Here is a 12,921-nt window from a genome sequence, read left to right as displayed (position 1 = left end):
AAAGCGCAACTGGTTACAAAGTCCTTACATAATGGAAATCTGGACAGCCATATTGTATTTTATCAAGACTTCATGAATCCTTTAAAATTGTCATAGAAAAAATGTACAAAGAACATCACAGTGGAACAACGTGAGGAAAATCAGAAGTTTTATAGTTAGTTTTGTGTATTTCACATCTTTAGTTGTCCAACCAAAAGTTACTGTCCTAAATAAGCTTTCATAAGAAAGTGCTGTATTATTAATTTTCCATGCTATGATTAAACAAGTGAAAAAAAATCTGTGTGACCTGATCAATATAATTTTTTTGCTGAAGAAAAGGTATCATTCAATTTTGCACTTGAAAAATCAAAGAGATGTTCTCCTTCACACATGTAAAATCAGGAGAGACTTCACAATACATTTCCCCTTAATTTGTTATGCTTTAAAAATGACAGGACGTAAAGCTGCATTCATAGTCATGGCATTCCATGCTCATGGCACTTGTGTAGATTATTTGCTGAATGATTTATTCTTCATAAGATACAGATATCAAATATTGAGATATTCTGGAAATGTTCAGTAAGAATATCAGTTTTAAAATCTCAGAATACTACGCATTATAAAAGATAACTTTCATTTGAAAAAAGTTGCTGAGCTCTGAATTGCAGAATTTTTTTATATATAATGTTCCTTTTGACTGCTTTTTAAAAAGAATTACTTAAATTAAAGGTTAAAATAATTAGGAAATATTTTATGAATGGTTCTGCGTGAAAAAAAGTGTTCTGCAAACAACTCTATTACAGAAAGATAACATTACAATTAGCAAAATTAGCCAAATATTACAATTATCTTGAAAATCCACTTCTCTTGAAAAGATTTTTATTATTTTGAGCTCACAAAACTATCAAAGATTCAAGCCTGACAAAACTTGGGGCTATTTAAATACTATAATAGCATTTAAGTAACGCATGCATTGGAAGAAGAATTTGAAAAAATAACAACCCACCCAGTTGTCATGATATTGAAGTTTTTTTATGGTCATAGTGCAAGGCAAAACTTTCTTTCCATTCAGCTAAATACTTTTGCAACTCATTTCTGATTTTGACATCTCATACTGCTTTTAAGTGTGTTAATGAGTAATTTGAGTGTTCAAATTTTATAGTATAATTCCATCAAAGAAAAATGAAACAACATTCAACATCCACAACAGCAAGACATTTAAGTATCTTAACACTTCCAACTTCACAGAAGAATTAACTCATCATCTATTGCTGCATGTGGTAGATATTTCATTTATTACTTTCAGAGTGGAGCTGGAACAGACAGTTTTTATTATAGAAATCCAGCCTGCTCAGCTGTCTTCCATACTTATCCTCAGTTGATATGTTATTAATTACACTCAAAGAAACATATCAGATTATATAAATCTAAATGTGTTGGTATTCTCTTTAATATTTATGTTGTGAGCGATGCTTACATAATTTAAATTATTTTGGTTTTAGCACAACTTCTTTCTTGGGATGATTTTTCCAACAGGGAGCCAAGAAGCTATGTTGTCTGGCATTTTATAGATATAGCAGTTACTTATATTAGAGAACCAAAGGAAGAAGAAATATAAGAAAAAAATATTTGCCTAGATTCTCAAAGAAATTGAGACATTTTCCCCTAAAGGGTAGTTGAAAGCAGTAACAGTTCTGAAAGAAGTCAAGAAAAAGAATCCTAGGATGAATATTTAGAGCAAAACCAAATAGGATTTCATCAATTCATTATGATCACTACATAAGGTAATGGAAAAGTGAACAATTAAGAAATGCTTCATACCACATACTTTTAACTTCAGATTCAGACAATAAGCCTGATAAAGTTGATGCAGACGCAATACATTCTCCAGATTAAAAAGATATATACCTTAATCTCCTTAAGTTCCCTCAAAGACCTACACAACTCATCAATAGAATTAATGATTTCTTTGTACTTTAATATGGCTTTTTCAACATACTTCTTTCCTTCTTCAATACCTACAAAGGTAAAAAAACATGAAAGTAGAACAGAATGCCTCAAACAGTTGTATAACAATTTACTTTGCAACCCAAATATACTCTAATTACATTTTTCTGTGTTTTGTTTTGTTGTAGGAGTTCTGTGATCTGCAATCCTACTTCTTACTAGCATGTTTGAGGTGGGCCCTCATAGTCACTGCAGGTCTTCTGCTAGGCTTCTCCTTGAACAAAATTACCTCTGTCTGGTTAGCAACATTGCTTTAAAAGATACTGAACTTGTAAAGTGTCTCCTAAACTAGTTGTCTTATTATACAGTTAGGAGGCACTTATATCCCTGTTATAATAAATAAAAGAAAAAAAGGTAGGGTGGAGAAGCTTTTTCCCATGTAATGACTTAAAAAATACGAAGCGCCTCCTTTCTTCCAGTGTTTCCAGTCAACTGGTGTCAAGAATCTGTTCTGTCAGCTTCTTTCCTACAGAATGTAGGAATACTTAAAATATCAAGAAGTTAAAAAAAGGAAGAGGAGGGGTGGGAAGGAAGAGGGGGAAAAAGTGATCTGTGCTCTCTAAATAGTTTCTAAATTAGAGGAATTTAAAATCACGGCCTGACTCTGTTGATACACAGTATATCCTTGCTTGGATGGTCATCTTACCTTTGGATAAAATAACATCAACAAGTATGTAAACATTACAAGTTTAAACAACAAAGAAAAACTTTTGTTGTTTTGCTGACCTTCATTCTTTGGTCAATAATGTTTCAAATAAATACAACTGCAAATAGAGTATTTGTTACAATCTACATTTTTTGCTAATAAATGTTTAAGAAACTTGGCAAATAGTTATTTATAGCGTTAATGTAAAAAATTCACTCAGCACTAAGGTATATCACTGTAATATATTTTGGCTTCAAAGGCTTGCCTGTTATGAGATAGCATAAGCCATGTAGTCTTAATTCCAAGCTCATAAATATTACAAGGACAGTCACATTTGATTTCCAGGTGAACTCAGGTTGTATACACAAAACCAAGTAACTATCGGACTGCTGAGTACTTTCATATTTTTTAATTTTTAAAGATTTGTTCTGAAATCCTTCACCTCTTCCAGTCAATACTTGAAATCAATTGTTTATTTTTAAAATTTCATAAGATCTTGTTTTTAAATGAACAAATCTAGGAATCTGCTTACTCCTGTCTTAAGTTGCTGCATTTTTTTTTCCCTGCATTACATTACCAGACAGCTCCTCACCATATAACTGCTTAGCAAGGTCTGTAATCTGCTGAATTTTTATTTCCTGTTGAGGCACTGCAGGCTCAATAAACTTATTGAATTGCTTGTAGAGAGTCTCTATTGCTTCTCTTGTTTCGCACTCTGCAGAATACTTGCCAACTCTAATGACTGTTGCACTCACATCTTCAAACCAAAATTGACACTGAAGGATAAAAACACTGCATTATAATAAATTATCAGCAGTTCAAGCTTTTGAAGAATAGACTGGACTAATCTTAGATTTTCCATAATCTGTGGCATACAGTATGTCTTCAATTTTCCAATTTTAATCTGAAAAACATTTGTTCAGTACAAATGCTGCTTCAAATATTAATAGCTGCTAAATTTTCTTTAAACACTGTATCTGTGTTCACTTGCAAGCATGCTGAAGTTATTAGTTAACGCTTCTGCACACATACATTTTATTTCTGGGTTCTTTCCACCTTGTATATCAACTGACTAATTTCATAAGCTTTGTATCGTGGCCACAGATATACTTCTGTAAGGGCAGTGAGGTTGCTTAGATTTAGACTACGAGCAAACAAGGATTTTGGTCTCAGCAACCATTCAAGTTGCTAGTAATCTTTCTAATGACAAGAATGGGGTTTAAAACACACACATAATAAATGATTTTGGTTAACAATACTTAGAGGATAGAATCTGTTGTTCACCCTGTATCATCTCTATTATGTCATTACAGCAAGCAGCTAATAATCACCCTTCTATTGTGCCACCAAATTCAGTATTGTACACTCTGCCTGTTCCTGAAAGAAAAACTCTTGAGTAAAAGCTGATATTTTACACTGCGTAAAGAAAGCAATCTTAAATTTCAGATCTAGGAAATAATCTATTTCCCTCAAAGTAAGTGAGGAGTTTAAAAATGCAAATGCACAACAAATTGTAACAAATTGCTTTGCTAAAAATACATGACCCATTGATCACTAGACAATTAAAACATCTTCTAAACAAAACATTAGTATTGTGATCTATCATTAGGGGAATTTATTTGTCATGTATTTAGATCACTTTGGAGATATGAGCAGTATTATTTCTAAAAATAAACGATGACAGGACTGTGCTTGCCTCACAGCAGATGCACCAACACAATGTGGTAGGATGGAAATTACTGTTAAAAATGTTTTTTTTTTCTTTTTTTTTTTAAAAATGGCAATGCTTGAGGCAGCCTTCAGACACATTAAAGTTACACAAGTCTCCAAAAAGACTTAGACTGCAGTTCAGAAAAAAATGCTTACCAAGTACACTAAAAAAAAACGTTTTACATTTCAATTCCAGAATTACACATCACACAGACAGCCCTTCCTGACAACTAACAAAGTGGGTATTTTGATAACTTGGCTTTTGTGGTTTGACAGCTATCAAGGAGAGCTTGTGGCACTTTCTATGTTGCCACAGAATACACTTAGAGAAAATGAACTCATAAGTATGATCATAGATGCTAGATCGTTATGAAAGTCATATTGAGATTGAGACCCCAGTAGTATGCATAGCAACGCAAGAATGTGGTCACATTGCATGGGGCTTTCCCGTTTTCTCTATGAAGTTCCAAAGTAAAACTACAAAAATATTTACCAGTCCACTTTTGGAAGTCACAGACTTTGCCTGAAGTAATTATAAGCACTTTTATCTATCTCGGTCCTAGATGTTACAGCCATAGTAAGGACCTCAGTTCTACTAGTACCTCATCCATCATCTGTTGCAGATGCTCCATGAGATCCAGATTTTGCTTGTAATCCTCCACAACTTTAGTAAAGTTACTCAGCTGGTTTTGTAAGTCACTAATTGACCCCAAGAGGACTCTAGTATTAAGTTCATTGGCTACAGAGCCAATTACTTTCTTCTCTAAATTTTCCATCTTCTTTTTAAGAATCTGTTTAAAAGATACAGTAATGTTAAATATGGCAACAAAAATACCTCTATTTTTAGAAATAATTAGTAAAAAACATTGAAAGAAAACCACAAACATTTCTGGTCCTGTGTTTTAAAATTTACAAGTACAAACTGCTTTTTCAATAATCAAAGGAAAATGGAAGGTCTTTTCAATGCTGATTAAAATCAATGTAAATTATTTTTATTAAAGGCAAAATTTGGTTATATTTTTCAGCTTAAAAATAAACAAAAATCTGTAGTAAAAAAAAATTGAGATCTTACACAAAGTAACTTTAATTGAATCTAGAAATTAAAAAATACTACTAAGGCTTTGGAGTCTGTGACTACATATGAGTCAATTTAAGCATGTCCTACAATATTAACATCTTGCTTGAGAATCTGATGATTCTGAAAATCTGAAATTTCCAAGTAAAAAGTTGTGATGGAAGAGACTGGCAGAGTGGCAGAGCAAGTAAAAGAAAACCTGCTAGTTCCAACTGGCAACTAAAAAGGTCATTGGAGACTCTGAAAGAGTTTTTTTGAGTGAATGTCAAGAGGCTAGTAAGGTTCTATGGCGCAAATAAGCATGACCAACTCCAGGCAATGGATGCAGAAAAAGGTTCTAAAGACTTATATGAGGAAATGAGAAAGGCAAGAAAGTAGTTGGATGCAAAAGGGAATATGTGTGTGGATTTATTGTTGATTTTGATGGGGTATTAGAGTTTTTTTGTTTCTTGTTTGTTTGTTTGTATTGTGGGTGGTTTTTTTTGTTTATTTAGGTTTTGGCCTTTTTTTTTTTTAAGGAGAGGGAAGACTAAGTCACACATTGTGAAGGAACAGAAGCAAGAAGAATAAAATTAACTAGAAAAATAATGAACAATAAAAGGAGTGAACACAGGGAAGTCAGAAATTTAGGTAAGATCATTTCACTGAAGGAAATGGAAAAATAAAAGGAACAGAAAATGCAAAATGGCTCAGTCAGTGACTGAGATGGGAAGGATACAAAGTTGAGTGAAAGGGAAGCTCACAAAACATTTTGGATCTCCTCTGATCTGCTTGGGACAGACAACAGCAATTCAACCAGCGAAGCCTCCAATAAAACAAAACTTTCTAATATTACCTGTATTTTATCTGCATATATCTCAACTTGCTGAATCTGTATTTTAAGTACTTTCAGATTTCGAGCTTTTTCAGCTTTCTTCGTATAGTTAAACTTCAAATTGTTAAATTTTTTTTTGAGATCCTTAAATGATTCTCTGAGCTGAAACACAGTAAGTACATTTTGTTAGTAAAAGAGAATCCAGCACACTTCTATTCAGGTTTTATTAACAGATGTTTAAAAGACTATAGTCTGAACACTGAAAATGTAGTACTGAAATTAATAATGTTATGCCATGTCATAAAGCATCCTCATTTCTATAAGTATGGTAGCACAGAGATTCTGCCTAACAGATACCCAAAGAAAGCCTCATCTAATTACAGCTAGATAGATTTGGTAGCACATAACAATATTATTACCAGTTAGCACTGACTTGGTGCAGCAAGCTCAACATTAGTGAAAATGATTTTTATAATAATATAAACTAAGATGAATTAGTAGCATCCTTGTCTTTCAAGACTTTTCAGAAAGGCTTGTATCAGCTGCAATTATTACTATTAGTTATATTAAATTTGCTATAAAACTATTTTGTTATTTAGATGGATTGTGGCTACATTTTCTTTAATCGACAAAATATTTTTAAAATTCACACTGATAGGAATAACACTGATGAAGCTCTAGGAAGCTACACTTTCCTTTATACATACATGGATCAGATGCATTACCAATTTACCAGAACAAGTTTAATACACATCAAAGAAGAGCACTATATGATCAATATAATTTTAAACGCAGTGTTTATTTACCATGGGAACAAGTTATAATGTAAGTGTTTGGGGTTTATTTCAGTACTATTTACCTATTTGCTTTAATATCCTTTTCCAAGACTGCCCTTAATAAACCACATATCATTCTTTGCATCATATAAATAAGCAGATCAAACATACTCAGCTAAACTATCTTTAAAGAACTATGGATTATTTAAGTAGCATTTTTTCAATATTTTCTCTTTGAAAGCTATGTAATTTCCATTTTTGTTTACAAAGACAAAAAATACTTTTAGACATTACAGATACTTTTGAATGCATTTAAGCAATGGATAAAAGAAGTAGACAAGTAAAAAACCTGCTTAAAATATGCTGCTGGTACCTTATAAAAGGCACTATTTTAATTACATTGTTATGCCATGATCCTATTTTTAAATTAATTCATAAAATCTGAAATAGAAGAATATAAGAAGTACTGCAATTTTTTTTTTTAGAATTCTGTATCCTTTGGGTTGCCAATTTTTTACTTTTAGGACAATGTAGAAATACATTATGTAAAATGGTATAACGTAAAATATTTTATTTGATTAGTGTTAACAAGGTCAGGTCACATCCACAGTTTGATATTTAATTTACATATTTGAGGCACTTTTTTATATTAAAAAGCCCTACAAACTTCCCCCTGCCCTCCTCGTCCTCCTTGTCAGAGAGTCCATGGAGTAATGAATGCTCATTTTGCAGCTACTCTTATTGGAACAGCTAGCAATTAAACATTATTATTATTGCATACTAATGTTAATCCATCAAGGAATATATTTTTCATTTTCATTTCATCTAGTGGGATGTTGCCACATTACTGCAGAATAGACAAATGGTGTTCATTCAGTGTAATAGAAAAAAAAGGAATTCTATCACTGGCTCTGTGATCTCCAATTAATTTAAGCTCTTTATCCCACCTAAGTACACAATAATAAAATCTATCTAAACCCCCTCTGTTAATAAAATCTACTCTGCAGAACAATGTTTTGTATTCAGAACACAAGAGCCTTATTTGCTGGTTAATTTTGAGGAAAAGCAGCAATAAGCAAGAGTTTATTTTAGCTCATTTCACTGGCTTATGCACATATATAGGTTACTGATCGTTTATAAGGCCAGAGGCTCTCCTCCTAGCAGTATGTGAAATCAGATCACCTTGTTTCAGATATGATATCTCATGTGTCAAAGGTCTGCAGCTGCTGTCACTCATCTCTCTTAGCCCCAGTGGAAAAACCATATTCAGCTCAGACTTGTACATTACTCCGTCAGAGTGCATGTACACAATTCCTGTATCATCAACAATCGTGCCAAATATGATACAGAGCTGCCAATTTTTAGAAATCCAAATGTAACTCAGTTTCCCACTATTTTCCACAAAATTAAATGAGAAATACTAAAGGAACTATAAACCCTAATATGCTTCAGTGACTTCAGCCCACAAGTTTAGTGGAACTTTAACTTGTCCATTGTGTCATAGCCATAAATCAGGCAGCTGTTCCTAACTATAGCTGGCCTGTCATAGATAGAGAATGATAGTAGAGGAGAGGGGTTTAGGTGCCAATTGCTCCCATTTATCACACAACTGCAAAATACATGGAAAAAGCAAGTTATAAAGCTGTGTTAAACATTTAATCTTTTTTACAGTAGAGTTCCAGTAAAACATTTTGAATTCCTGTGCAAGCCACCCTAGGAAGGCACTTCAATGTTGTTAGCCACTTACCTTTCTCTTTTTATTCATACATTAAACATTTAGTAGCACTAGCAATCAAAACAGCCCATGAGAGCAGGTTGCTGAATATAGGTTTTTAAAGTGGCAAAAATTAAAGAACAGCCATCCAGAAAGTGGGAAGAAAGAAAAGGCATTTAATTCTGGGACCGCAATCAAAATAAATTACAAGGTGATAAACGTGCTAAGTATCAGTTCCTACTTACTTGTGTACAGAGGTAGCTCATTACTGTCTTTGATTAAAATCCACATTTTCAATCATACCTTTCCATAAATGTATAAACCATGATATGATGAAGAGGAAAGAAGTGAGATAACTGCAGGGAGCTGAGAACCTACTTCAGGATATTACTCTTCTGTTGCAAGTTTTGTGCAGACATGCATAAATGTTATTTCCAAAGTGATCACCTAAAGAAAAGGCTTTTTCATTGCAAAGGTTATCTTATGTGTCACTTATAACCCCATGAACAGATTCAGTGTAGTATAAAGCTACGGTTAAACTGAGGCTTGGCTCATGTCTGTCACAAATGGTTGCGGTGTAATGCAGTGAAGTTACAGCTCTTTGGAGGCTGCTACTTCAGCTAGTCATTAAAGCAGAAAGCCCAAACTGGCATACAAAGATCCCAAAGGTCACATGAGCTTTTGTTATAGGTTTCAAAGATGTGCAAGGCATAAATCCATTTTTAAATTTAAACAGGAGAAGGCACAGAAAAGGCACACATTTTACTCTTCTGTCCTCCAAAACTCATTTTATATATTCTTGGCTATAAATTTAAGTACATGTTTTCTTGATTTTTGCAGAAGCACTGATATGTTACAAACACAGGGAGCTAGCCAGCTCCTCCAAGTATGATATTCCCAAACACCAGTAAGTCCCAAACAACAAAGCCCTTGTTTACATGCTTTATTTACATGGTTGATCCACCACATTAAATGTAAATTAATTAAAGTGCTTACAGGAGAATCCCAAACATTTTCAGTCAACTTTAATGCTTGCTTTGTACACTGGTAAATCACAACTAAATTGTCGGACGTCTGTTTAGTATGTGACAGCTATGAACAGCTGCTTCTTGCTCCTCGCACATGAAATATTTATTTACTTTGAAATAACTATTCCTTTACCTTCTATTATGTTTGACAGGTCAGCTAGATACTACTAATGCTGGAACAAATTTCTGATGTTAAAAGTAACAATTTAAAATGCTGAAGTGAACAATCTTGAAGTAGTTCAGGGTCTGGTTTCTTGATCCTTAAACAGAATTAGTTACAAATACTTAATGGGAAAAAAAAAAAAGGAAGAAAACAAACCAAAAACCAAACCAACCAACCAACCAAATAAAAAAACCCCAAAACCAAAAAGCAAAACCCAAAACAAATAAAAAACAAAAAGAGAAGAAGAAAAATGGCAGTGAATTAATGCATATACAGGTATATTAGTCAAGTATTTCTTTAGGAAATACCTTCTATTCTAAGAAAAATGTATCCACACACCAGATTTCTATATTTTGGTTAGTTGACATTGAAGCTTCAATTAGGATTGGGGATGACAGGTTTTAACTTAAGCAGGCAACATGGCTTTCCCAACATACAATGACGAAAAAAGCCTCAGTAATTATCATTGTAATTTAAAATATTTTATGCAAATACTTTGCAGAGTCCATTAACTATGAGAACCTAATGCATTACATTTTGCATTATATGACATGGCGTAAGACATGTCACTACCACACTTTTCCTTTAAACTTGACAGAGACAGAAGGTGGATACTTTTCACGAACACACAAAAATATGTTGTAAAAGAAAAGAAAATCCAAATAACAGTTTCCTCATTAAAAATAGGAGGGATAAAATTCTCAGTCAGCTCTATACTTTGATGATTTAAAGAAAATGCAGTATTTTTTTCAGGTGTGGATTTACTTAGTGAAAGATAAAATAAGAAATCATAAATTTCAGGGTTCTGTTTCCACTATGTTTCACACTACAGGGAACATTAGTGTGATATTCTCCCAGGTAAGAATCCAGTTTCTGTATTTCATGGATGCTCAGAAGTACAATCTACAGCACATTAAGTGTAAAGGCCATCAGCCTCTTATTTTAATGGATCACTCAAAGAAAATTCTATGGAATATTTTTCCTAAATTAATTTTGCTGAGACCTACCCAGTCCAACCTGATAAATTGTGAATAAATTTGTATTTGTCTTACTAAGATGCTATGTTAATAACCATATTAACTAATTTTTTTAACATAAGTTACATAATACTAATTTCTACTGTCTTGTGCTAAAGAACATTTCCTTTTGTTCTAGCAGGTTTTAAAGTATCATTTCTTGGGTTTCTGAAGAATTGTTAAGTATGAAATTATTTTAAATTTTTCATTAAAAGACTGAAAGTTCTAGTAGCTTTACAACTGCAATATATGTAAATACTACATTTGTTTGAAACTTTAGCTTTGTAAGAAAGAAAACTGAAGACTCTTGTATTTCAAAGGAAACTTTGAGAGCTGAAAGTCAAAGAAAATGCTGCTGTTCTGTTTCTTGTGGTACACTGGAAGCACTTTATTGCCCACCCAACAACTTTATATAATCCTGAACTGCAAAGGTAAGGACCATAGATTATTTAGATTGTGATATATATATGTATATATATATATATCATAGATTTGATATATATATCCTATCATAGATATACATCATGTAGATATATCATATATATATCAGATCACAGATACGCGTCATATTATTCTGTGCGTATCCAAGGTTCCTGGTAAAATGAAAATAAACTTTTCTGTATACATATGAAACGTTCAGCCTGGAGAAGAGAAGGCTGCATGAAGCAGCCTTCCAGTATCTGAAGGGGGCCTATAGGGATGCTGGAGAGGGACTCTTCGTTAGGGACTGTAGTGATAGGACAAGGGGTAATGAGTTAAAACTAAAACAGGGGAAGCGTAGATTGGATATAAGGAGGAAATTCTTTCCTATTAGGGTGGTGAGGCACTGGAATGGGTTGTCCAGGGAGGTTGTGAATGCTCCATCCCTGGCAGTGTTCAAGACCAGGCTGGACGAGGCCTTGAGTGATAAGGTTTAGTGTGAGGTGTCCCTGCCCATGGCAGGGGGGTTGGAGCTAGATGATCTTAAGGTCCTTTCCAACCCTAACTATTCTGCGATTCTATGATTCTATGATTCAGGGGAATGATAAACAGGATTACAGAACACATGTATTACAGAATACAACAGCCCTTCTAGCATTCATTTAATGTGTTGAAATTCACCTTGTTTACCTCATTTATCTCTTCTTGAGTGGTGCAGTGCTGGAACTGCTTTGAGAGCTCTTCCTCATACTTATCAGCTTTGGAGCGCCAGTCAATGCTATCACACTCAAATCTAGCAAGTTCTTGCTTCAGATTCTTTACAGAAACATTCAAGCAATTCTACACAGGGAATAGACAAAGAAACTTATGAAATTCAGGAAATGCATCAATTAAACCAAATTAATATTAAAATAATTTTGAAGCAGAACATCCCTTAGTGATATCAGTCATAAAGGGCTAAACCATTAAACCTCCACTGTAGGGAGAGCAATTACGTAGCAGTTTAAATCAGTAGTAGTATGATGAGTAGTTTTGGGTCAAAGTCACAACTCCCATATGGTGTCTTCTCTGAGCAAAGAGGAAGTAGCTTACTCCAGTCCTTTAGCACCTGGAGATTAGCTCCTTTCTGCTGTCAATCAGTTCATGGTGTCTGAAGAGCACACTGCTGATGTCAATAACCTAGGCAGGTCATAAGGGAATGTCTTGCTTTCTCCCTAGTAAACAAATACAGAGCAATGACAGTCTTGCTCTGAATAACTAACTCCTTTCTAAAGCGATACACATCTTGCCATGCAAATCAGTCTTGAATCCACTAATAGGTAGATTATATTTCTGTTTTGTTCTTTTGTTATTCTTTCTTTATAGGAGAATATCTATGCAAAGCAAAATTTACAAAGTAGCACAAGTCTAATACATAAATGTGACATTGAAGAAATCACTAAGAGGGGCTTGAACTGCACAACGAATACTAGAGAACAGAAAGTCATGCTATTTTGCTTCCAAGCAATGCTATTTTAAGATTAATTTCCTCCCTGTATCAAATCTATTTCAACTTTCCAGGGTAAAATATGTT

General features: G+C 33.6%; 1 protein-coding gene across 3 annotated transcripts in view; it reads right to left on the bottom strand.

Moving 5' to 3' along the window:
* CCDC141 (coiled-coil domain containing 141) overlaps positions 1–12,921 on the bottom strand; it is a 92,190-nt gene that overhangs the window by 16,674 nt on the left and 62,595 nt on the right. For all 3 annotated transcript variants that reach the window (XM_057411698.1, XM_057411699.1, XM_057411700.1), the window contains exons 20-24: positions 12,039–12,188; positions 6,253–6,393; positions 4,945–5,133; positions 3,225–3,408; positions 1,888–1,997 (exon numbers count right to left, since the gene is read on the bottom strand). In XM_057411698.1, coding sequence (XP_057267681.1) covers positions 1,888–1,997; positions 3,225–3,408; positions 4,945–5,133; positions 6,253–6,393; positions 12,039–12,188 — 774 coding nt within the window. The remainder of the gene's footprint in view (positions 1–1,887; positions 1,998–3,224; positions 3,409–4,944; positions 5,134–6,252; positions 6,394–12,038; positions 12,189–12,921) is intronic.

This window comes from Pezoporus wallicus, unplaced genomic scaffold, assembly GCF_028554395.1.
Source record: "Pezoporus wallicus isolate ANWC-B61680 ecotype Strahan unplaced genomic scaffold, APGP_CSIRO_Pwel_v1 contig_6732, whole genome shotgun sequence".
Taxonomy (NCBI): Eukaryota; Metazoa; Chordata; class Aves; order Psittaciformes; family Psittacidae; genus Pezoporus; species Pezoporus wallicus.
Note: the sequence above shows the minus strand (reverse complement) of the source record. Positions and strands in the feature narration are given on the sequence as shown.